Raw genomic sequence first — 26,706 nt, 5'->3', positions numbered from 1 at the left:
TCTTTGTGAGTTATAATGAACCGAGAAAAAATTTTTACATCAAATTTTACTGTCTGTAACCGAATATACTCTGAATTATATAAAGGCGAGCTGAAAAAGGTTCAGAACAAATACTGGGTAGAGTTCTGCAGCTCCCTGGACAGTGATATGTAATATCCTGCTGGAGAAGATTATACGAGATACAGATGTGAATAGATATGGCACACTAATCACAAGAGAACACATGCTACTCGCATATGCCGATGACATCGATATCATAGGTCGGTCACCGAAAGTAGTAACTGCAACCTTTGAAAGAATCGAAAGAGAGTCAGTGAAAATGGGTCTGGCTGTAAATGGAGATAAGACGAAATGGATGGTTTCAGCTCCCAAAAAGCCTTGCACAACCGAGCAGATAAAGAAAATGGAGAAAGTTGGGAACCACAACTTTGAGACAGTCAGTAACTTTATCTACCTCGGCACCGCCACAACCGAAACAAATGACACCAGTTTTGAGATTAAGCGAAGAATAATACTGGCAAACAGATGCTACTTTGGAATAAGTAAGCAGTTAAGAAACAAGGCCACCTCTCGACAGACGAAGATTACACTATAAAAGACAATGATACTACCCGTGCTGTAATATGGTTCTGAAGCATGGGTACTTGTGAAAGCAGATGAGGCAGTGCTTGGAGTATTTGAGAAAAATATTCTTCGTAAAATATATAGACCAGTTTGCGTTAATGGAGAATATAGGCGACGTATGAACCACGAGCAAAATGAGCTGTATGACGACGATAGCATAGTTACACGCATCAAAATGCAACGGTTGCGTTGGCTAGGTCATGTTTTCCGAATGGATGAAGAAGCTCCAGCAAAGAAGCCTTTGAAGGCAAACACGGTAGTCCACGCAAACCGGGAAGACCAAAAGCCCGATGGAAAGATCAACTGATGGGAGACACCTCGAAACTTGGTGTCAGAGATTTTAGAATGAGCGCAGAAGATCGAGGCGCTTGGAAGGCTATTCTACATTCGGCTAGTGGAACAAATGTTCTATCATAGCCAATTAAAGTAAAGAAAGTTTGTGCAGAGAAACTGATGCAAACACCCTATTGGCATTTCGCCTCTGGTCTTGAATATTTCAGCTGTTAACCCGCGGGCTTCTGCTGCCGTTTTGTTCTTCATCGTTGTACCGATGCCCAGACCTTATTATGGCTTAGAGTTAGACTTCTTTAACGTCATCAGATAATGGTTCTAGAGTATAATATATCCCTACAATTGGATAATCGCAACTTGGAGTATTGTTGTTCTCATATCCCAAGCACACTTACAAGAGGGAACATAAAAAAAATTTCAGCGGTGATTATCTCCTCCTAATCTAAGACGATCTAGCCATGTCCGTCCGTCTGTATGTTGAAATCACGCTACAGTCTTTAAAAATAGAGATATTGAGCTGAAACTTTGCACAGATTCTTTTTTTGTCCATAAGCAGGATAACTTCGAAGATGGGCTATATCGGACTATATCTTGATACAGCCCCCACATAGACCGATCCGCCGATTTAGGGTCTAAGGCCCATAAAAACCACATTTATTATCCGATTTTGCTGAAATTTGGGACAGTGAGTTGTGTTAGGCCCTTCGACATCCTTTGGCTCAGATCGGTCCAGATTTGCATATAGCTGCCATATAGACCGATCCTCCGATTTAAGGTCTACGGCCCATAAAAGCCACATTTATTATCCGATTTCGCTGAAATTTGGGACAGTGAATTGTGTTAGGCCCCTCGACATCCTTCGTCAATTTGGCCCAGATCGGTTCAGATTTGGATATAGCTGCCATATAGACCGATTTCTTGATTTAAGGTTTTGGGCCCATGAAATGCTCATTTATTGTCCGACGTCGCCGAAATTTGGGACAGTGAGTTAAGTTAAGCCCCTTGACATACTTCTGCAATATCGCACAGATCGGTCCAGATTTGGATATAGCTGCCATATAGACCGGTTTTAGGTTTTGGGGCCATAAACGACGCAATTATTGTCCGATGTCGCTGAAATTTGAGACAGTGAGTTTAGTTAGGCTTTTCCACGTCCTTCTTCAAGTTTGCCCAGATCGGTCCAGATTTGAATATAGCTGCTATATAGCCCAGAAAAGAGGCATTTATTGTTCGATTTCGCCGAAATTTGGGACAGTGCTTTGTGTTAGGCTCTTCGACATTTTTATGCAACTTGGCCCAAATCGGTTCAGATTTGGATTTAAAGTCTTGGCCCCATAAATGCGCATTTATAATCCGATGTCACTGAAATTTGACACAGTGACTTATGTTAGGCTTTTCGATATCCGTGTCGTACATGGTTCAGATCGATTTATTTTTAGATATAGCTACTGTACTTATACGTATTTGGTCCAAATCGGAACATATTTTGATATAACTGCTATGGGACATAAGGTATGAAATTTTCACCGAATTTTGATGAAAGGTGATTTACATATATACCCGGGGTGGTGGGTATCCAAAGTTCGGCTCGCCTTTTTACTTGTTATGTATATAGAATCAATTGTAAGAACATTCAATGATGTAGGGTATTACATATTCGGCTCCGCTTGACTTTAGCTTTTTTGGACATATTTTACTCTGTAACATCAAATTGTCGATACGTTTTTCTTCAGCGTAAGGTAGTCACGCGTTTTTTTTCTAACCTGTTAACATTGTTTATAATTAAGCATTCAATTTATTGGCAAGTTTTGAATTTAGCTTTGAGAAAAATTCTCCATTTCCACCCAAACAATAGTTTGTCAAAAAAACTTCCATACAATTTCCTAGTGGAACCATACAGAATTTCTTTAACTTCCGATTTCCGGAGAAAAGGCGGTGTAATACATTGCGAAATCATGATACACGTAGCATGGAATTCACTGCAAATATGGTTGATGTGTCTGTCAGACATAAAGATTTCAGAACATCACCGAGACTCCTCAATGGTAGCTTTCATAACACTTCAGATAGCGGGAGAACACACATAGCGCATGGTGGTATATATCTCTGATTACAACTTGTTATATTGTTCCATTGTTGCTCACCAGTTGAATATCAACTGGTTACTGAAACCAGTGAGCAAGGAAGGAAGGATGCATCACTGCATACCTTCAAATGCATTCGATGTTACTGCACAGCAGCTTTATTGAAATACAAACTTTACATAGGGAAGTGAGTGAGCTATGAGGCGGTAAGGATGCCAACACCACATTGCCTTCCCAACCAATCCATTCTAGGACAACAATTGTTCGTCAATGACGTTAACGAAAGGAAATGTTGGCAAAAACACCACTTTCTTTGCTCAGTTTGTCACATTTCAAGTGATTTTCTCGTTTTTTTCCCCATCAACTCTAACTAAAGAAGTGCCAATATCGCACACACATACTCACGCACTTTGCAAAAGTGACACTTTGGTGAAATATTTCCATAGAAATCTATAAAAATGATGAAATATGTTCACAGAACACATTTACTTTGGTTTTTGACTTCATCGACTTTGATTGATATTCAAGTGCGTGTGGTATCTGGCGTATGAGTGATGTCAACAAATCAAATGCTCTCAATAATGCTCATACGCATCATGGTGCAATTTTTTTTTTAATTTTATATGGTGACAAGTGTAACAATGCTTTGATTTGCAGCAAATGGCATACTCAAATTATGATCATTAATAGGTTTTACACTGAGAAAAATATATAAAATTATATTAATATTTTTTATCTTATACATAAAATTGAATTTGTGTTTGTTCCTTATAGACTCAAAACGGCTGAACCGATTACCTTGAAATTTTCACAGATTGTGTCGGTTGGTCTGGAAGAAAACATAGGCTATATAGTTTTTTGATATAGATAGGGGGCGGACCCTCCAAATCCCTTACTCTAAAAGTACTACCCAAAAATAAAAGTGGACTGATCGGGACAATATGGGATTAAAATGAAAGGTATTCACGAGTTGAGGACGAATTTCATAATAAAAGTTGGGACCAAGTACCTGGGGGCCGCCCCAGCCCCAAAACCCTTTTAAATAGGTTTATTTGACGATCATGACAAAATGGGACTCAAATGAGAGGTATTCGGGGTTAAATTACGAATATGGTCAGGAAGTACAAATAGACTTTATAATTTATTGATATCGGAAGGGGGCGGACCCTCTCCCTTACCCGAAAAGTAGTACCAAAAAATAAAATTGAACCGATCGGGACAATATGGGATTCAAATGAAAGGTATTCCAGAGTAGAGAACGAATTTCATAATAAAAGTTGGGTCCAAGTACATGGGGGCCGCCCCAACCCCAAAACCCCTTAAAATAGGTTTATTTGACTATCATGACAATATGGGACTTAAATGAATGGTATTCGGAAGTAGATTACGAATAAGGTCAGGAAGTAGACCGATAAGAACAATATGGGTATCAAATAAAAATTATGCGAGAGTAGATAACGAATCTGGCATACAATCTGGCATGTCGAAGTATAGGGGATCACCCCACCCCCACAAAAACGCCCAAAATGGGATCATTGGCCAGTCACAGATATATGGGACTCGATTTATTTGTTCCATATAGACTGAAAAACGACAGAACCGATTTTTATCGAATTATTTTCGCTTATTGTGTAGGTTGGTCTGGAAGAAAACATAGGCTATATAATTTTTCGGTATCGTAAGGGGGACAGACCCTCTCCCTTATGCCAAAAACACAAACCAAAATCAAAAGTGGACCGATCGGGATAATATAGGTATCAAATGAAAGGTATTGGAGAGTAGAATACGAATATGGTATTATTGGGTTGCCCAAAAAGTAATTGCGGATTTTTCATATAGTCGGCGTTGACAAATTTTTTCACAGCTTGTGACTCTGTAATTGCATTCTTTCTTCTGTCAGTTATCAGCTGTTACTTTTAGCTTGCTTTAGAAAAAAATTGTGAAAAAAGTATATTTGATTAAAGTTCATTCTAAGCTATATTAAAAATGCACTTACTTTCTTTTAAAAAATCCGCAATTACTTTTTGGGCAACCCAATAGAATTTTAGTCTAAGTACCCATCGGGTCGCCCCCTCCCAAAAACTCCCCCAAACAGACATATTGGACGTTAATTTCAATATGGGGCTCAAATGAAAGGTATTCGGGAGTAGATTTCGAATCTGGCATACAAAATCGAATCGAAATATTGGGGGTCATGCCAACCCTCAAAAACTCCATTAGACTCATTATGACTATATGATACTTGGCTGAAACGATTTTCTTAAAATTTTCATAAATTGTGTACGTTTGTCTGGAAGGAAACGTAGGCTATGTAATATCGGGTGGAAGCGAACCCTCCCCTTAACCTCCAAAACACAACCCATTTCAGAAAGTGGTCCGATGGGCACGAAAACGAATATGGTATTGAAATTTGGGTCCAACTACCCAGTGGTACCCACCTACCCAAGTCTAGGTGGCGCTTTTCCTCCTAAAGATACGTCAAATGGGTTATTTGACCCATTATGACAACATGGGACTCAAATGAAAGGTATTTGAGAGTAGAAAACGAGTTTGATGTTCAGTTTTGGAGCCAAGCGTTTTGGGGTACGTCCTAAAGCACCAACATTAAGAGGGGATACACACCGCTTTGTCCGATGTGCTCGCCAGGATTCGAACGCGTTCAGCGTCATAGGCGAGTTAAAGAAGGCGCAGCGGAGCGGGCCCGGTTCGGCTAGTTTAAAATAAATAAAAAAGTTTTTAACCGTCAAAATGCAAATAGAAAATTATTTGCAATCAACACCTTTGCCGTATAACCCTCCAGGGTTAGACGACAATATGACAAAGTTGCTGTAGTGTTTTCAAGCCATAATTTTTTTTATTTTTTTGCAAACCGCAGAATGACTTGTCTAGATGCAAAGAATTTCAATATTCTTTCCTTTTTGTTGAAAAAATTTTACGGACACACATAAGAACAAACCGCCAATTGTACCAATAGGTGAATACGCAAAGGCACAGAGGCTACAAAAACGGCATAACCCCTGTATTATGTCGTTAAAACAATCGGAAATGTCTTTGAATGAAGCTTGAGGTTTTGATGGCCACCTATTTCCATAAATAATTTAATAAGCACACAATGACGAGTATATCATCCGAAGAATAAGGTTTATTGGATTTTGACGCCATCAATTTGCCCTTTAATAATACCGATAAGATATTTATACCAATTTCAAGGATTTCCCCTTAATACACACTACAGTTAGGTTATGTTAGATAAGGTTTAAGTGGCTGTCTGCCATCAGACTCACTTAGACGTTTTCGTCCATTGTGATACCACAGGAACAGTAGCAGGAAGATGCCTTCTAGTTCTTCCGTTGAACCATCCAGATTGCTTCAAAAAGCCCAATAACTTGCGAATGTTGACATCCGCTAAATGAGACAGGTTCTCAAAGAAATGAGAACCTAAAATGGAACTCCTTCTGACTACTAGTGCGGTACACACACAAAGAAGGTGTTCTATAGTCTCCTCTTCTTCTTCGATGTTCTCACAGCTTCTGTAAAAGTCGTTGCTGGCAACCTTTAGTCTGTCAGCATGTTTTCCGATTAGACAGTGACCTGTCATGACGGACACAATGTATGAGACATCCTTTCTAGCCAATGACAGCAAAGCAGTTGATATCTTCAAGTCTAGATTAGGCCACATAGATTTGGAATGCTTACAGCCCCCTCTTTGTGACCATCTATCATTCGTTGTCCTTCGGGTCTGGTCCTGAAAACGAAGCTAACATGACGCTAGAGGCATACTCACAGATTGCTGCAGTATTCCTGGAATGTGTAGGATAGTTCCTAGTCTCGCAAGCTCGTACGCTTTACAATTCCCAAGGATATCTCCGTGACCCGGCACCCAGAACAGGTGAATTTTGAACTGTTCAGCCATTTCGTTGGGAGATCTGCGACAGTCGAAAGCGGTTTTTGTGTTCAGAAATATGTTCTCCAGGGATTTAATGGCTGCGTGGCTGCTTGAGAAGATATTTATTCCAATCGTCTTAATGGCATTATATCTTAGCCATTCCACCACTTTCTTAATTGCAAGGATCTCTGCTTGATACACATTGCAGTGGTCGGGTAACCATTTCGATATGACCAGTTCTACATCTTTAGAGTGCACCTCAAAGCCCACCTGGTCGTTTAGTTTGGAACCATCCGTATAGATGTCTATGTAAATTCTGTTACCAGGGATATTTGTAGTTCCAATCGGTTCTATCAGGAATATTTGTACAGTACTATTTATCAAAAAGCGGCTTAGGTTGGGTGTAATCCACACTGCCTGGAACATCGGATATTGTATCAAGGATAACACAGTGTCCGTAGCCACCACATGACCAATGAGAAAGCTCCCTTAATCTCACGGCAGTGGTCGCTGCAATTTGTCTAGCCACAATTTCCAGAGGCATTCGATATAGCATTAAGTTCAGTGCATCAGATGGTGTCGTCCTCAGTGCGGCTGTGATGTACAAACAAGCCATCCTTTGGATCCGGTTAAGTATTGAGCAGTAGGTGGACTTTTGAAGCGCCGTCCACCGGACCACAACACCATATAGCATTATAGGTCTAACAACTGCAGTATATACCCAATGCATGACACGCGCGGCTTTAGACCCAACTTTTGCCAATGGCTCTCTTGCAGGTGTATAGGGCAAGTGTTACCTTTCTTGCCCTTTCCAAAATGTTGGATTTGAAGTTCAATTTCCTGTCCAGCAACACACTCAGATGTATTGCCTTTTCTGTAAATGGAACATTCTCTCCTCTCATGAAGACAGGTGCCACTGTAGGCAACTTGTATCTCCTGCTGAGAAGAACTACTTCTGTCTTGCACGGATTTATACCTAGCCCACTTTTCTGTTGCACGACGAGCTTCCTGAAGTATATCTCTTAGAGTGCTAAGAAACTTTCCTCTAAACACAATTGCCATTTCATTAGCATTCGCGACCACTTCTACACCTTTTTCTTCCAGAGACAATAATATATTGTTAATGGATATATTCCAAGTTAGAGGAGACAGTACTCCTCCTTGAAGTGTTCCTCTGCTGACTCATATTTTTAGATCCATAGATCCAAATCCTGCCGTAATGCATCCTGAGTAAGTAAGTTATTAATAAACTTTTTTACGGTAGAGTTGATGCCTAGAAACTCCAATTCCTTCATGATTGACGTCAGTTTTACGTTATTGAAAGCTCCTTCAATGTCAAGAAATGCTTCCATTGTATATTCCTTGACAGCGAGAGAACCCTCTATGTAGCCGACTAGGTCGTGAATGGTTGTTTCAGTGGATTTGCCTTTACTATATAGTGGGTTGCCCAAAAAGTAATTGCGGATGTTTCATATAGTCGGCGTTGACAAATTTTTTCACAGCTTGTGACTCTGTAATTGCATTCTTTCTTCTGTCAGTTATCAGCTGTTACTTTTAGCTTGCTTTAGAAAAAAAGTGTAAAAAAAGTATATTTGATTAAAGTTCATTCTAAGTTGTATTAAAAATGCATTTACTTTCTTTTAAAAAATCCGCAATGACTTTTTGGGCAACCCAATACATGCTGCTGCCACGACAAGCGATCTCCAGGGATTTTTGCCCTATGATATGTTTTGAAGTGCTTCTTCCACCAACAAATTTCGGTGGATTTGGCTGAACTTCAAAGAACCAAATGGTAGATTATTTTTTTGTTTCGGGCTCCTACGCTTAGATCCAAGATTCGCACCTTATGGCGATCTTATAAACGTATTTTGATATGCCGCGATCGTATGTTTCCAACATTTCTTGACACTTATGGACGTAAGCGTTTTTTCAGCGATTGTCAAATCCAGAGTTGTAAATGTAAAGCAAAGTTATTTTTGCTTTGCTGCCTCTATTTTGAAGTCAGCAATTCAAACCCTGGTCACATCCAAAGAGAACAAACCTATTTTTAACGGCAAGGTCTTCATGCAATATCGAATGTATGCTGATGGAAGAAATGCTCATAGATGCCTCTTTCTCACGATGTCACATGACGATCTTGCGTTCTAAGTTCATGCACGACATCAATGTTCCCTCATACAACGGCAGTTTTTGGATGACCTTCACGGAATTCGACGTTGATCGAGCGTCGGCCACGAATCAAGTTGTTAAACCAGTTTTTCACGGTGCTATAGGATGGTGAAGTTCATCACTGTACTCTTCTCGCGAAAATTCACGACGAAAGTCGTCGTTCGCTCAAAAATGTTCTCGAGTTAATTGAATTTTTTTTTTTTTCAAATAAATTTTTTCACTTCGCTATAAAGAACATAAATGATGGTCGTACGTCAAACGTTCTGAGTACGATTATGCTGGAAGATGTCAATCCTCCAATGGAAATGGTAGATAGCATCTTGCAACACTTAGTTTTGCCTAGGCCAGAAACTTGTATAGCAGCCCTCGTATCTACTCGGACACCGCCATAATCGAAATTAACAACAACAATTATAAAATAAAACGAACAACACTATTGAATTGGAATATATGCTGCTTTGAATTAAAAAAGAATGCCGCCTCTCGCAGGACAATAATTTCATAACTCAATGATACTGCCATTATTTTTCGTGTACCGCTACCCTATACATATGACTTAATAAAACCTTAATCTGATGAAATAACAGAGATATACATTTCGTTTTAAAATCTAGAATACCATTTAGACTTTTTATACCCTCCACCATGGGATGGGGGTATACTAATTTCGTCATTCTGTTTGTAACTACTCGAAATATTCGTCTGGCATTTTATGTCGATCTAGCCATGTCCTTCCGTCCGTCCGTCTGTCTGTCGAAAGCACGCTAACTTTCGAAGGAGTAAAGCTAGCCGCTTGAAATTTTGCACAAATACTTCTTATTAGTGTAGGTCGGTTGGTATTGTACATAGGCCATATCGGTCCATGTTTTCATATAGCTTCCATATAAACCGATCTTGGGTCTTCACTTCTTGAGCCTCTAGAGGGCGAAATTCTGGTCCGATTTGACTGAAAGTTTGCACGTGGTGTTTTGGTATCACTTCCAACAACTGTACCAAGTATGGTTCAAATCGCTCCATAACCTGATATAGCTCCCATATAAACCGATCTTGGGTCTTGACTTGCAAGACGCGTTTTGTTATGTTATCCAACAACTGTGTTAAGTATGGTTCAAATCGCTCCATAACCTGATATAGCTGCCATATAAACCGATCTTGGGTCTTGACTTCTTGAGCCTCTAGAGGGCGGAATTCATATCCGATTGAAATGATATTTTGCACGACGTGTTTGGTATGATATCCAATAACTATGTTAAGTATGGTTCAAATCGGTTCATAACCTGATATAGCTGCCATATAAACCGATCTTGGGTCTTGACTTCTTGAGCCTCCAGAGGGCGCAATTCTTATTCGATTGGAATGAAATTTTGCACGACCTGTTTTGTTATGATATCCAACAACTACGTTAAGTATGGTTCAAATCGCTCCATAACCTGATATAGCTGCCATATAAATCGATCTTGGGTCTTGACTTCTTGAGCCTCTAGAGGGCGCAATTCTTATCCGATTGGAATGAAATTTTGCACGACGTGTTTTGTTATGATATCCAAAAACTGTGCTGAGTATGGTTTAAATCGGTTCATAACCTGATGTAGCTGCCACGTAAAGCGATCTTGGGTCTTGACTTCTTGAGCCTCTAGAGAGCGCAATTGTTAACCGATTTGCCTGAAATTTTGTACGACAGATCCTCTCATGACCATAAACATATGTGTTTATTATGGTCCGAATCGGTCTATAGCCTGATACAGCTCCCATATAAATCGATCACTCTATTTTACTTCTTGTTTTGCCTAAGAAGAGATGCCGGGAAAAGAACTCGACAAATGCGATCCATGGTGAAGGGTATATAAGATTCGGCCCGGCCGAACTTTACACGCTTTTACTTGTTTAGGCTACATTTGTCAATTTCTAGACAATTCCACATGTAGGCTTGAGAAATCCATATTTCAAAATATTTCCTTTTTCTAAACAGAATGCACGCCGCAGCACTAATGTTTTGAGAGGCATCTTCTAATGGAAAGAACATAGCATAGCCTACCTCCCCGCCCCTCCCCCCCTACTACGACATATGCAATAGGCATTAACAACAAAAGGGAAAAGCCGATAACAGCAGAAAACTATCAAGAAAACTTAAGAAGTTTTATGTTTGTACCCAGCCGAGATGTATTGGCTTGGAACGGCCGAACAAACGAACGAACGACAGACCGACCAGCCGGCCGGCCGACCGGCTACCCACTTTGCTGTGGGTTGTGTGTCTATGGCTGTTGCTGTTGCTTTGGCTGCCACTGTCGCCATTAAATTGTTCCAACGCACTATAAAGCAAAAATATGGAATGACTCTGGCAAGAAAATGTGCAAAATAAAGGACAAGGCAAACGGCTAAAATAGTGGCATCGGCATCAACAACAACGCAGATGAAAAGACTCGTAGCACTCGTATTGCATATTACTTTAATTTATTAGATGTATTTACTCGAAAAGATACTTAAATAGACAGCAACAGCAGCAACAACAACAGCAGCAGCATCAGCAGGAGCAACATCGCATAACCAGCACCAACACTTGGTAGCAAAACGGAAACTTAAACCATTCGAAGCGCAAGAAACCCCATCGGCGGCCATTGGAACATTTCAACAACATGGGCCATATGTTGTTGCATTACCCCTGCCCAATGTCTTTAAGGCGGCAGGCAGTAAGAGCTAGTCCACCTAACCCCTTACCACTTGGGACTTTGAAGAACTGCAATACACCCAGCCATCATCAAGCCCACAAAGCAAACAAACAAATATCCAACTGGGCCCTTTCTCATTTTGCCACAATATGACAAAATAATCATAAAAAGAAACTAACCAGAAAATAAATTTATAATAATTTTGATTTATATTTTTTAGGGTATATTTTATGGAATTAAGTTCAAATGCATGTTCTCCATGGTAAATGGTAGTCAGTCGTTTGCCACTCCTCATGTCCACCCGGGGCTGTTGGCACAGTTGACAGTTCTCACGTATGTGCTGAATGTTGTTTATTTGGTATATGACATTTTGGTGAAATCTGGACTTGAGAAAGTTTGAAGCTGCTATTAACGGGTTTAAAAGATTTCTCACACTTAATTTGAGGTTGCAGTAATAAAAAAGGAATAGAGTATGCAAATCTTAATTTGCCCATGAACACTGCAATAAGTGCTGGCCGATTCAAGTGGAAGTTCAATGATAAGGGACCTCCCTTTTATAGACGAGTCCGAAAGGCATGCTGCAGTGCAAGACCACCACTTTGAAGAGAAGTTTTTCCATGGCTTCTATGCAAAGCATAGTACTTTTTCTGATTATTTCGCCAGGATTCGAACCAAGGCGTTCAACGTCATAGGCTGGCATGCTAACCTCTACACTATGGTGTCGTCCTAGCACAGATAAGTAAAGCGTGTAAAGTTCAGGTGAGGCTAGTCTTATATACCATCTAGCTCGGATTGCATTTGTCACAGAGAATCGTGGGAGTGCAAAACAAGAAATCTAATTGAATTATTTTTTTATAAAGGGTGATTTTTTAAGAGCTATAGGAATGTTTTTCAAAGAACACGCATAAAATTCAGAAAACTGCATGATACCTTTATTTAAATCTATAGTACGGTCCAAATAATTAAATGTTTGAAGATTATTTCAGGAAAATGTGACCGTGACTGCGCCTCAAAAGGTCCATCCGCTCCAATTTTGGCATACTCTTTCAAACATTTCGGCGGGTATCTCACGAATAAATGCAATTTTGTCTTTCAATGCGTCAATTGAACCGGACTTGTCTTAATAGACATGAGCTTTAACATAGCCCCACAAAAAATAGTCTAAAGGCGTTAAACCGCTCCACATAGGCGGCCAATTGACCGGTCCAGTACGTGAAAAAAATGTTCACCGAACACGCCTCTCAATAAGTCCATTGTTACACGTGCTGTGTATGGCACCGTCATGTTCAAACCACATGTCATGCAAATCAAGCTTTTGCATTTTGGACAAAAAAAAGTTGGATATAGGTTTGATTAGGTTAGCCACCGTAGCGCAGAGTTTGGCTTGTCCGTCTATGACGCTGAACGCCTGGGTTCGAATTCTGGCGAGACCATCAGAAACAATTTTCAGTGGTGGTTTTCCCCTCCTAATGCTGGCAACATTTGTGAGGTACAATGCATTTAAAACATCTCTTCAAAGAGGTGTCGCATTGCGGCACGCCGCTCGGACTCGGCTAAAAAAAGGAGGCCCCTTATCATTAAGCTTAAACTTAAATCGGACTGCACTCATTGGTAGGTGAGAAGTTTGCCCCTGTTTTATAGTGGAATGTCCATGGGCAAAATTTGTATTTGTAGGTTAGGTTGAAAAGATAGTGCAGATATAAATCTGCGCCATGCCACTATAGACAAACACCTAAGCCACTGATCGGCTTAAAAAAGAAAATCTTAAGTTAGGAATTCCGTGCTACTTACAAAACCCTTAATTGTTTTCCATACCACTCCCCCAAGTTGGTTCTTGTCTGGTATTGTGTCCCTAAGTACCAAAGTACCAGCGTCTTTAACCCGCGAAAGCTGGGCAATGAAATAGATAAACGTTTCATCACATGCTATCTCTTGCCGCACCGCTTTCGCATAAGTGAGCTCGTAGTCCTATGTGTCCCGTTATGACACCAAAAGCTATACTGGCCTCATTCTTACTTCCTTTCAGTAATAGCCTCGTCCCCCCATGATCCGGATCACCCCATAGGATTTTCGCCGTCCTATCGACCGTTTCGATGTTCCACAAAGTTGCATGCGCATTCATCGTCCACGCTCTTAACTCGGACTGCGTCGATCCGAAAGGCTTTGGGTTAACCAAGTTTATTGACGGCAGCCCTTTTGGCCTTCACAGCCAAATCGTCTGCCCTTTCATTTCCCCTTACTCCTTTATGGCCTGGGACCGAAATGATGCCGATTTTGCCATTCTCAGAGAAGGCGTTAAAATCCTTCTTACACTGCAAGACTGTTATTGACCTTACCGTCATTTTCTCTGAACCTGTTGTATGTTCCTAACGGTGCACTTTATCTCCATAGCAGTCCACGAAACTACTGAGGCGTAAGTAAGTATTGGTCTAATCACGCCTCTGTACAGCCAGTGGACTATCCTCCGATTCAGGCCCCATTTCGAGCCTATGGCCCGTCTACATAGTGCCCAACATCTGTGAGCCTTCTCACTACGTTCCTGAATGTGACACTTCCAATTCAGTTTCCTGTCCAAGATCACTCCTAAGTATTTGACCTTGTCAGATATCGAAATCGTTTTATTGAGGAAACGTGGTGCGTCAAATTGGCCCACCTTCGTCTTCCTCGTGAACAGGCATATATCAGACTTCTTTGGGTTAACATTGAGACCTCTGGGTCTAGTCCAGTCATATGCCATATGCAAGACCCTTTCAGCTCTTATGCATAGCTGGTTCGGGTCCTTACCACTAAGAAGTATTATAACATCCTCTGCATAGCAGAAGGATTCAAATCCCTCCTCAGTCAGCACCCGTAAGTGACGATAAAATGTTCCCTGTGGTATGCCCTTTGCCACTTTCTCCCATATATTTATGTCTTAGGACCCGCAATTTATCCACCTGTTCCTTAGCATATAGTTTATCTACTCTCTAAGTACCTGTTCCCCCCGGTACTGGTCTAAGGATGGGATCAATGTGTCGTTCCGCTCATTATTAAACACCCCCTCAATGTCAATGCAAACCGCCAATGTGTATGTCGAAGGATTCTTCTATTTTATGCACAACCTCGTGCAGGGCCGTCTCCACCTCATCTCACGATAGCGCTCACCATTCACAGTTACGTTACGATTCGCATCGCTTTAGAGTTTTCAGACGAATGCATATCGGTGACAACCTCTTCGGGTGCTACGCTAGCCTTTGAAGTGTTTCCCAGGAAATGTGTGTCAAATAGTAGTTTCCGTGTTTAATTACTAGACATTGTCCATTTGTTTGTATGTTTGTTTGTTCCGTACAAAAACAAAAAGTCTGAACCAATTTCTTGACAATTGCACAGATTGAGTAGGTTAGTATGGAAGATACAAAATAATTGTTGGTGGTTAATTCCATTTTTTGTCAAATTAGCTTTTTCGAATCACTGTAAACAACACAAATGATGGTATGCCAAAATGATCTGAGTACGATTATGCTAGAACTTGTGAACTTTCCGACGCAAATGCCAGATTGCACCTGGCAACACCTGGTGTTGCCTAGAACAGAAACTTATAAAGCAGCCCTCGTAGAGTTACATAGACTTCTAAACGGATGGTTCGACACTTAACGACTATATGGGCTTTGAAGTGTACTCTGAAAAACTAGGATTGGTTATATCGAGAAGGTTATGCGACCACTACACTATGGGCCCAATGAGGGGTTTTCGAGGCAACAAATCACAGAAAGCAGCAAGGACTATAAAATTTTGTACAAGCGACTGTGGGGGTCATCAAGATGACCCTAACAAAACGTCAAGTCAATATGATCTAAGCTCCGCCTACTTTCAGCGGTGGACGTTGAATTAACCTCCTCCAAATTGAGTTCTTGAGCTCCTACCGGGCGCAATTATTATTCGATATGGCTAAAATTTTACATACTAACCTCTTCAATGACCGCCAGCATACATGTCAAATATGGTTCAATTCGGTCCATAACCTGACATAGCTGCCATATAAACTGATCTTCCAATTATATTTCTTGAGCCCCTTAATGAAGCAATTTTTACCCGATTTGGCTGAAATTTTGCACGATAAATTCTCTTGTTGCCTTCAATATCCAACCCAAGTATGGCTTGAATCGATTCATAACCAGATATATTGTAGATAGGTTTACATGGGAACTATATCAGGCTATGGATCGACTCATATGGATCGAGGTCATACTTGGCTGGGATGTTGGGGGTAATAGCAGAAATGAAAGTGCAAAATTTAAGCCAAATCGAAAAGCATTTAACCGTCTATGGGCTGAAGATGTATAATCGGGAGATCGGTTTATATTGGAGCTATATATAAGGTTATGGACCGATTAGACCATACCAGTGTGAACATTTTAGGCATTTCGTATAATAATTGCGACCTGTAGGGGCTCATGAAATCAATTCTGAGATGGATTTGTATCAGAGCTATACATAAAAATTTACTTATTTTCCCCTTTTTAGGGCAAATTCGGGCACTTGAATCCTTATAAACATGAAAGACAAAATTACCTTCAACATTAGGTTGAACGAGGTCGGACAAACAAAGAAACACGAGGAAAATTACGAAAACTTCATACAAATGGCGATAGACTTTAACACCTAAAACCAGCAAGGAAAGGCAAAAGTCGGACTGTGCCGACTTTATAATACCCTACACCTACACAATAGGTACAAAGTGGAAGCTATATCTAATTCTGAACCAATTTTGATGGACGTCGGCGGATGTTTTCAGATGGGTTATTAAACAATCCGTATCAAATTTCGAGCATATATGTTAAAACTGTAATAACTACGGCAGACAAATGACTACATTACTGCAAATTACCCAACATCTGACGAACATATATATGGGAGCTATATCTATATTCAGAACCGATTTCTAGCAAACTTCTCTTCATTTCATAACCTACCACAATATGGTGCAACGAGAAAAGAGTTGTCCACAATTTTGGCAATAGTGGTCAATAAATGCGCTTGCAGTAACCCTAGAAGTAAAAAGTAAAAAAGGGGCGATAAATACATACAGCAGCTACATATAAATCTGAATCGATTTCTATAATATTCACCCGTTATATTAAAAGACTTAAGAAAATCCTTCCTGCCAAATTTTGAGAGTTAAGAAATGAGCACTTTATTGTATTATTTCTCAAAATCGTACGAACATATATATGCTATATTTAAATCCGATTTCTTGCAAACTTCTTAGATATTGTGGTAGTCGTCGAGGAACGCGCTGTACAAAATTTTGGCAAGATTAGTCAATAAATGCGCTTACAGTGTCTTTAGAAGTGAATATCGGGCGATATACGTATGTGGCAGCTATATCTAAATCTGAACCGATTTCTATGAAATTCACCAATTATGTCGAGAGTCATAAGAAAATTCTTCCTGCCAAATTTCGGGGAAAATCAGTTAACAAATGAGCAGTTTAATGCAATATTTCTCAAAATCGGACGAACATATATATGGTAGCTACATCTAAATCTGAACCGATTTCGAGCAAACTTTTTAGATATAATGGAAGTCGTCGAGAAAAGCGTTGCACAAAGTTTTGGGAAGATTGGTCAGTAAATGCGCTTGCAATGGCTCAAGGAGTACAAATCGGGCGACATATATATATATATGAGAACTATATCTAAATTTCAACCGATTTCTATGATATTTACCAGTAATGTCGAGAGTCGTAAGAAAATCCTTCCTGCTAAAGTTCGAGAGATTCGGTTAACAAATGATCATTTTATTGCATTTTTACTGCAAATCGGACGAACATATATATGGGAGCTATATCTAAATCTAAACCGATTTCGTGGAGGTCGTCGAGAAAAGCGTTGCACAAAGTTTCGGGAAGATTTGTCACTAAATGCGCTTGCAATGGCTCAAGGAGTAAAAATCGGGCGACATATATATATGAGAACTATATCTAAATTTCAACCGATTTCTATGATATTAACCAGTAATGTCTAGAGTCATAAGAAAATCCTTCCTGCCAAATTTCGGGAGATTCGGTTAACAAATGATCATTTTATTGCATTTTTACTGCAAATCGGACGAACATATATATGGGAGCTATATCTAAATCTAAACAGATTTTTTTCCAACTTCAATAGGCTTTGTCTCCAGGCCAAAAAAAAAACACAGTAGTGGTGTAGGGTATACAAATCTGAAACCTGTCATTGCCTCTGAAACCAGTCATTGCCTCTGAAATCGGTCATTGCCTCTGAAATCGGTCATAGCACTGTAGTGTGAATCCAGCGGAGATCCTTGGATTTAAAGAAGTGGTGGATTGGTCAAGATATCATGTCATAACGATGATTGGCATACAAATTTTCTCATCCCTGTAGAACTTTTTATTTTAATTGGCTACGACAGAACATTTGTTCCAATAGCCGAATTTAGAATAGCGTTCCAAGGGCCTCGATCTCCTGCGCTCATCTTATAATCTCCGACACCATGTTTCGAGGTGTCTCCCACCACTTGATCTTTCCATCCTTAGACTCCTTAGCTGGAGCTTCTTCTTCCGTTCTGACAACATGACTTAGCCAATGCAACCGTTATATTTTGATACGTGTAACTATGCTATCTTCGTCATACAGCTCGTGATTCATACGATGCCGATATTCTTCATTAACGGAAACTGGTCCATATATTTTACGAAGAATCTTTCTCTCAAACACTCCAAGCACTGCCTCGTTTGCTTTCACAAGTAACCATCCCTCAGAACCATATAACAACACGGGTAGTATCAGTGTCATGTATAGAACATATTTCTGAATTTGAATATAGTCCTCGAGTGGCACACACCTCTCAACGCGATGGCTGAACAGTTCAAAATTCACTTGCACTGTGTGGTGGGCCACAGAGATATCCCTGGGTATTGTAGAGCAGACGAGCTTGTGAGACTAGGAACCACTTTACCCATGTCTGGGGAATTAGAATCTGTGGTAATGCCTCTAGCAACATGTAAGCCAAGTCTTAATGTTCAGGACCGAAGGGCAACATATGACAGATGGTCGCATAGTTCGGATTGTGAAACCTCCAAAATTATGTGGCCCAATCTAGACTAGAAGAAATCTACCACATTGCTGTCGCTGGTTAGAACAGACGTCTCAGTCATTGTGTTCACCACTGACAGAGCACTGTCTCTTAGGCAAACATGCTGACAAGCTGAAGATAGCAAATAACGACTTCTGCGGAAGCTATGAAGATGTCGAGAGAAAAGTGACTATAGAACATCTGCTGTGTATGTGTGTCCCGCACTAGCAATCAGAAGTAGTCACACTTTAGGTTCTTATTTCTTGGACAACTTACATGATTTAGCGGATGTGAACCTTCGCAAGTTGTTGGGCTTTTTAAAGCGATCTGGATGGTTCAATGGTAGGAACTAAAAGGCATCTTCAATCTCCCGTTCCTGTAGTATCATAGTGGACGAAAACGTCTAAGTGAGTCTAATGGCAGACTACCACTTAAACCTTATCTAACCTACTTGTTCGTTTTACGAATTGTTTGCTGTCAATAGTTTAAAGAATTTCTTATATCATTGAGCAGCCCTGGTATTTTAGGGAGAGTTTTGTGGACATTATTTACCCATTGTTCTATTAAAATTTGCAACAATTGTTCCAAATCTTCGAGTTTTACAAAGCAAAGAATCCTCTAAACTTGTCTTCGCAGGAAAGGAAGTTTCCATACTCTATGTGGAGCAAACATCAAGATTAGAAACTTCTTTTGGCCGAGCCATTTTTATATACAAATTTTGTGCTACCCACACAGTTACCACCATAAACACACACCCATATGCCTATATAAACTAATTTATGTATGTATGGCGATAAAATTATATCCTTGTAACTCCTCGCACTCATATTTGCTTATTACATTCTCTGCCTTTGCTGCAGTCATATGAGAATATGCGGAAGTTGTTGCTCCTCGTCGACAACAATTCAAAATTGGTCGCATAGAAATGGCAATGCTGCTGCTGCTGCTGCTGTTTTTTGTGGTTGTTGTTGTTTTTGTGCCACTGCTGTTTTATTTGTTTATTTGAATTATTGTGACAATTTGAATGTTTGTTCATTTTCATCGACCATAATATGCAGCAGAGTGCATGAAATATCACCAAATACATACTGACACAATACAAATGGGAATGTGTGGGGGAAATTTTTGATTTTATTTTTTTCACTGCATTTTCCCATTTATAGTAGCGTAGGCCGAGCAAAATAAATGTTTCCATTTGATTTGTTTATATTGCTCTGGTCTAATAAGATAAAAATTATCTTAGGTCAAGATTTGATTTCATTTTATTACATAGTCAGGGATTTTTTTCCTTGCCCGAATCATTTTCAACTAAAACAAAAGCTAAATTCTGGGTCGTAACAGTGAATTATAAAACTGTTTTCTTTTTGAAAATCACACGCCTAAAAACACCCCATTTTTTATGGCAGTTTGAACGAAAAGTTAAATACGACCATGGACCCTGCAACGTTACAAACTATGATTGAGGCAGCAATCAGAACCGTCACTGAGCAAACGAGACCACATAATCAGTCGACGATAGAGACTCTAGAAAAGAAACTGGCTCAGATTGAGAGACTCATACAGGACAGGAAACAGTTTCGGCCAATCGATATAGTCGACGGCATAGGATGTGATGAATCTTGGGACATTGTCAAGTCGATACCGGAGGTTTCAAGCGATGTTGGGAAATATGTGTCCTGGAGACAGGCAGCCACAACACCGTATAGGCTATTTGAGAGATACGAATGTATGGGTTGCCCAAAAAGTAATTGCGGATTTTTTAAAAGAAAGTAAATGCATTTTTAATAAAACTTAGAATGAACTTTAATCAAATATACTTTTTTACACTTTTTTTCTAAAGAAAGCTAAAAGCAACAGCTGATAACTGACAGAAGAAAGAATGCAATTACAGATTTACAAGCTGTGAACAAATTTGTCAACGCCGACTATATGAAAAATTCGCAATTACTTTTTGGGCAACACAATAGTTCAAGGTATTATCAGGCGGTAGCGATAATTCGCCAGATACAGTGCCAAGTTCGTATAACACAGTCTTGAATATTGGGGCCATAACAGCCAGATTAGATTTTTCTTACGGCGACAAAAGATCAATTTTTACATTGGAATACGAATTGTCAACCTTGAAACAGAAAGGAAATTGACTCTAATAATCAACAAGGATATAATGACGATTCTATTCTCTCAATAGTCAGAAGGCGAAATTGGCCTACTTTTGTTTCAAGATCCTATGCTAGTGCCAATGCCGATGGCATATCTGCGAATCTGCACTTGTGATGTCTGGACACTGGACTTATCTCTAAAGAGTCCAGTCATCACAAGTGCAGATCCGCAGATATGCCATCGGCATTAGCACTAGCATAGGGTCTCGAAACAAAAGTAGGCCAATTTCGCCTTCTGGCTATTCTCTATGAGAACCTGTTCTTAACGGCTGCTGTAACAGAACTCCCTTTTCTTCTTCTGCTGGTTCCGATCCTCCGCCAGCAGCCAGTCTGCAATTCGAATAAGCCGGTGTGAGCGTGAAACTAACTTTCCATTCAGTACTTGTACTGCTCTCACACTTTTGGACCAAATATAGAGTGGGAGCAATGGGTGGGTGCCATTAACTTGGCCATAAGGTCAGAAAATGCATTACACATCTTACGATGACCGTCGCCATATGCCAATCTCGGTTTCTACCGGCTAAACACCCATCTTATCTCTCGGGACATGTAAACCATCTCGGCACCGCTCTCACATTATTTCGAGGTTGATCCCCTTTTGGCCCTCTCCATATAGCAGTCGCTACATCATTCATGTCGCGTCAAAGTTTCTTTTCTTTGACCTGAGTATCCCCTTCGGAAAATGGAAAAGGTCCCAAACCTGTCACGGGATAGGTCCCTTTATAAGAGTTTGTCCCTCGAGGTGACGAATTGCCACCATTCTAACACCGTAGTATAGGTCCTGGGACAGTTCGAAAAGGATGAGTATACTTTGCAAGTATTTTTAAGGGAGATAACGTTAATAAGCAAATATATTTAACGGATAAGCAATTTTTAACAATAATTAGTTATGGCAATTGAAACTTGCGTTCCCTGTAGGATATGTCCTGTGACAGATAACTAATTCTACAGTTAAGGACCGGTATATTTGGAGCAGTTTGGGGCAATACACATTTCCCGTAGGGTTTCTTCGGCAAAAGTTGTTACAGCTCTTCAGAGAGGATATCTGCTGCACATCTTTGTTGTTAGGTTTTCCGCTCTTATTTCACCGATCTGCTCTTCTAGTCGTGACAGTGGAAGACCGTGAGCTTTGCATTATCAATCACCTCTTCTTCTTCGTAGTTGCAGAATAGTACGCTAAATTTTCCCATTTTGTGTAGGTACTTGAGGAATTATCCGTGTCCAGCTTTTTCCTGCGCCAAAAAAAAGTTTACGTCATCTTTCTTTCTACCGATCCGTTCCATTTTTGTAAATCGGGGATGAGCTTAAAAGTCCATCTGTCTCACGTTTCGTTATTCTGTCTTGACTGCCAAATGCCCAGCGTGTCTTGTCGAATATCACACAAAAGTTGTCACAGCTCTTCAGAGAGGATCTCTGCTGCACATCTTCGTTGTTAGGTTTTCCGCTATTATTTCACCGATCTGCCGTTCTAGTCGTGCCCGGCTATCGCACCATCGGTGACAGTGGAAGACCGTGAGCTCTTCATCATCCACCACCTGTTCTTCTTCGTAGGTGTAGAATGGTGAGCTGCATTTTCTCATTCTGTGTAGGTACTTTGCGGAACTATCCATGTCCAGATATTGCTTGCGTCAAATAGAAGTTTACGTCGCCTTTCTTACTACCGATCTGATCCATTGTTGTATATTGGGGATGAGCTGAAAGGTGCATCTGCCTCGCGTGGCATTACTCCATCTGTCTTGTTGGATGTTCAGCTTGACGTTATATATTTTCACCCGCTCTAGGGCCTGTGTATCTATTGGCACCATACCGGCAATGACGAGAACTGCAGGTTCAGATACTGTTCGGTAAGATGACATAACTCTGACAGCGGCCGTCATCGATGCCGAAAGCAGCGCTTTAGCTCTTTATTTGATCTATAGGGATTTACCTCAAAACTCATTTCCTTGCTATTGCAGGCCTCAAGTTTGCCTGGCAGAGGTCTTGCAATGTTCGTCATTAATCGTTCTAATTGGGCGGTTGTCTTCGCCGCAATTGTTGCTCGCACACTGCATCTGGTCTGTAAATGCCAATTCGGTGTCGAATCGTTCTCCTTAGTATTTAACATGCCTTCTAGTGGGTAAGACGAGGTCATCGATCCGATTGTTTATATCTGTGGGAGTGAGTTTCCTCGTGAGCAGGAATAGCTCATTCTTTTGCATTGCCAGCTTTAGACCATGGGATTATAACTAATGTTTATTCCTGCTCATGGCCTGCTGTATTCTTCGTTGTACCTCGCCCGCATTTCTTGCTATGATGACATTCAGATAGGCAATGTCGTCTGGGTATCCGACCAGAAATATGTTTACTGGTATCCTCAGTATTTTGTCGTTGCTGATGTTCCAGAGGTAGGGCTCAATTGTGGAACCTTGTGTAGCGCCCGACTTTACTTCATACCCTCGGTGGTTGTGGGGAAGAACAACCGGTCACTCAGATAACTTCTCATGATCCTCATCAAATACTCTGGCACTTTATGTCCATCTTCATGGCCCGCAAAATTTCCATGTTAAAAGCGTTATAAACGTCCAGCTTTGCCAAAAGGACAATGGGTCCGTTAAGCTGCTTCCAGAACCTCAACTACGTCCTTTAGGGCCCCTATTGTCGACTTCCATGGGCGGAAGCCAAGTTGCCATCTCGAAAATCCTCCTCCTACGGCGTTGGACTCCGTGAGTCTAGGCTTTATTGAACGCTCCAACAGTTTGCCCGCTGTGTCCTGTAAGACGATTCTGGACCTCCTTTCCCCTTGCTGATCAAGACCCGCCTCTGTTGTTTTCATGCATCTGTAGACTAAATTTTCCGACTGTTGGGCCAAAGATATTTTCCTTCCCCAAGTACGCACTAAAATCATGAGCGTGGCAACTGTAATATCCTCGCTTTAGGCGCTCGTAGAAAATATCCTTGGTCTGCTCGTCCTTGTCTTCCATTGAGACATAGCCACAAATAAAGCTGATGTGAAAAAATTTGGTTTTTATGCGGATTATTTAGTCTGTAGACTACATTTTCCGACTGTTGGGCCAAAGATAATTTCCTTCCCCAAGTACCCACTAAAATCATGGGCGTCGCAGCTGTAATATCCTCTCTCTAGGCGCTCGTAGAAAATATCCTTGGTCTGCTCGTCCTTTTCTTGGTTTTATGCGGATTATTTAATCTGCAGACTAAATTTTCCGACTGTTGGGCCAAAGATATTTTCCTTCCCCAAGTACGCACTGAAATCATGGGCGTGGCAGCTGTAATATCCTCTCTCTAGGCGCTCGAAGAAAATATCCTTGGTCTGCTCGTCCTTGTCTTCCATTGGGGCATAGCCACAAATAAAGCTGACGTTGAAAAATTTGGGCCAAAGATATTTTCCTTCCCCAAATACGCACGAAAATCATGGCCGTGGCAGCTGTAATATCCTCTCTCTAGGCGCTCGTAGAAAATATCCTTGGTCTGCTCGTCCTTGTCTTCCATTGGGGCATAGTCACAAATAAAGCTGACGTTGAAAAATTTGGTTTTTATGCGGATTGTGGCTAGCTTCTAACCCACCGGAATAAAACTAGAGACAGGGTGTTTTAGTGTCCAACTAAAGACAAATCCACAGCCAAATTCATGCCTCGTGTTATGGCAGCTATGGTATAGTTCATCACGGTTTGGTGTTGTGACGCCATTCCCCGTCCATCGCACTTCCTGTAAGGCAATAATATCGGCCTTGTACTCCCACAATACTTCCGTCAGTGCGTATACAGCACCTTATCTTCAAAGAGTCCAGATATTCCATCCCCAGATTATAATCCCTCTTTGGTTTGCTAGGCTTGTCCAAGTTGGTGGTGTCCGTTTTTACTATTCTTTTGTCTTTCAGAGTAATCCTTATAGTTTTTATGGGTTACTGGCTCAGGGACCCAACCGCATGGGTTATGTAGGATCGCACATGTAATACTCGATGTTGCGAGCCCCCTGCTCCAAGATCCGACGTTCGCCTTCAGCTGTCCTAAACTGCGAACAGACGCTGATGTTGACCATAGGTTATTTGAAGGCGCCAATAACTTGCCTTGACATTTGGAGAAATATTGGCACTCAGTAGTTAAGTACAAGTCAGTGCCACCTGACCCCTTATTGAGACTTTTATAAAGTATTTACAGAATTTTACAATGAATTTTCTTATTTTCTTTCTTGTCAAAAACTACTCAAAAAAGATAACCCAACTTTCAACACCATAACAATGGATATGATTTTTAATTACAGGATATAAGTTCTTTGAAAATAAGCCAAAGAACATTCCCTACAACAATAAGTACGAGGGAGAAACACCAGAAGTCTTAGATAACATTTCCATATTACCATATTTGGTTATACTCGATAACATGTGTTGTGTAGTGCAACTTCCGGTTTCGACTACTTCCTCTCTGTGGCCCGTTATCGTGTGAGCATAAAGATATTGCACTACAGTGAACATAAGCTTTATGGCCATTCAATGAAGTTGATATGGAAACATTATGTTTATGTAAAATCATCTTCCTTTTTCTATGACTCTACTCTTCGAAGGCAACCTCTAAGAAATTGTTTGTTTAAATGTCTTTATACCATTTCAACATAAAGGAGTTTTCTTTTTTTTATATGTGTTTGCTCTTGTATGTGTTTCTCCACTGCCAATGTATGTGTAATTTGTTCTTATTCTTTTTCGTCTCTCTCTGTCTCTCTCTCACTCTCTTCTATGTGTTATCTTCATTGCAGATCCCATTGCATTGACGGCTGAATTTCTTGGCTTGGGCAGTCGTTCGAATGCCACAACAACAACTATGACCAATAACATATTAAATTTGGGCAGCGTAGGCAGCAACTCAGTTGATGTCAAAGGTTGTGGTATCGTTGGTGGAGGCGGTAACATCGTTGGTGGTGTTGGTGTTGTCAGCAATTTAGCCATTGGTAATGGACATGGTGCTGGAATCATCACATCATCCAATGCTGTCAATGGTGGCCTATCCAACAACATTGATGTCTTGAATTGCAGCAATAATAACAACAACAACAGCAACAGTGGCAGCAACAACAGCAATGCAAATGCCTTGGCCGCCGCCTATATGCCTCTAACGCCGAGTTCAACGCAATCTTCCATTTCGCCTGGCACTTCAACTGCAGGAAATTCTTACGACATGTTCCAGGTAAGTTGTTGAGAGATGGCCTCCTTTCCCCTCTCTCTCACTCCATTGACACTTTTTTTGCATTCGATTTTCTCACAAGCACTTTAAAAATGCACTTGAAATCCATTCACATGATTTGTTGATATTGATTTTAATTTGCATAATTTTCCACTTTATCTAAAACTCTCATGAGGAGTGTTAGGGTAGACGAAATAAATGCCACACTTGGGAGTAATAGGAAAAATTACCTTGTGTCTCTAAGATGTTCTCATGTTTGCATATTACTCCAATACTAGATGGAAAAATTTAAGAAAAACAGGTGAAAAGGCATTAAGTTTGGCCGGGGCGAACTTTGGATACCTACCACCTCAGGTAGCACATTTTGACAAAATCCGGTGATAGGGCAGCATTTATAAAGCCGTAGCAGCTATATCGAAATAAGGTCAGATCTGGGCCAAACTCAGCACGGACTTCAAAGGTCTAACACACCCCACTGTTTCGAAATTCAGCGAAATCGAGGAAAAATGAAGCCATTTATGTCCGAAAGACCGTAAATCGGTATATATGACAGCTATATCCAAATTTAGTCTGATTTGAACC

The 26,706-nt window shown here is 40.5% G+C and overlaps 1 protein-coding gene across 2 annotated transcripts in view; it reads left to right on the top strand.

Annotated features, from left to right (window-relative positions):
• Window positions 1-26,706, top strand: part of LOC106082806 (uncharacterized protein DDB_G0283357) — a 225,731-nt gene that overhangs the window by 168,573 nt on the left and 30,452 nt on the right. For both annotated transcript variants that reach the window (XM_059363029.1, XM_059363027.1), the window contains exon 3: window positions 25,700-26,127. In XM_059363029.1, the coding sequence (XP_059219012.1) occupies window positions 25,700-26,127 (428 nt within the window). The remainder of the gene's footprint in view (window positions 1-25,699; window positions 26,128-26,706) is intronic.

This window comes from Stomoxys calcitrans, chromosome 2 (assembly GCF_963082655.1).
Source record: "Stomoxys calcitrans chromosome 2, idStoCalc2.1, whole genome shotgun sequence".
NCBI lineage: Eukaryota > Metazoa > Arthropoda > Insecta > Diptera > Muscidae > Stomoxys > Stomoxys calcitrans.
The sequence above is the reverse complement of the archived record's forward strand: the minus strand, read 5'-3'. Positions and strand labels throughout refer to the sequence as shown.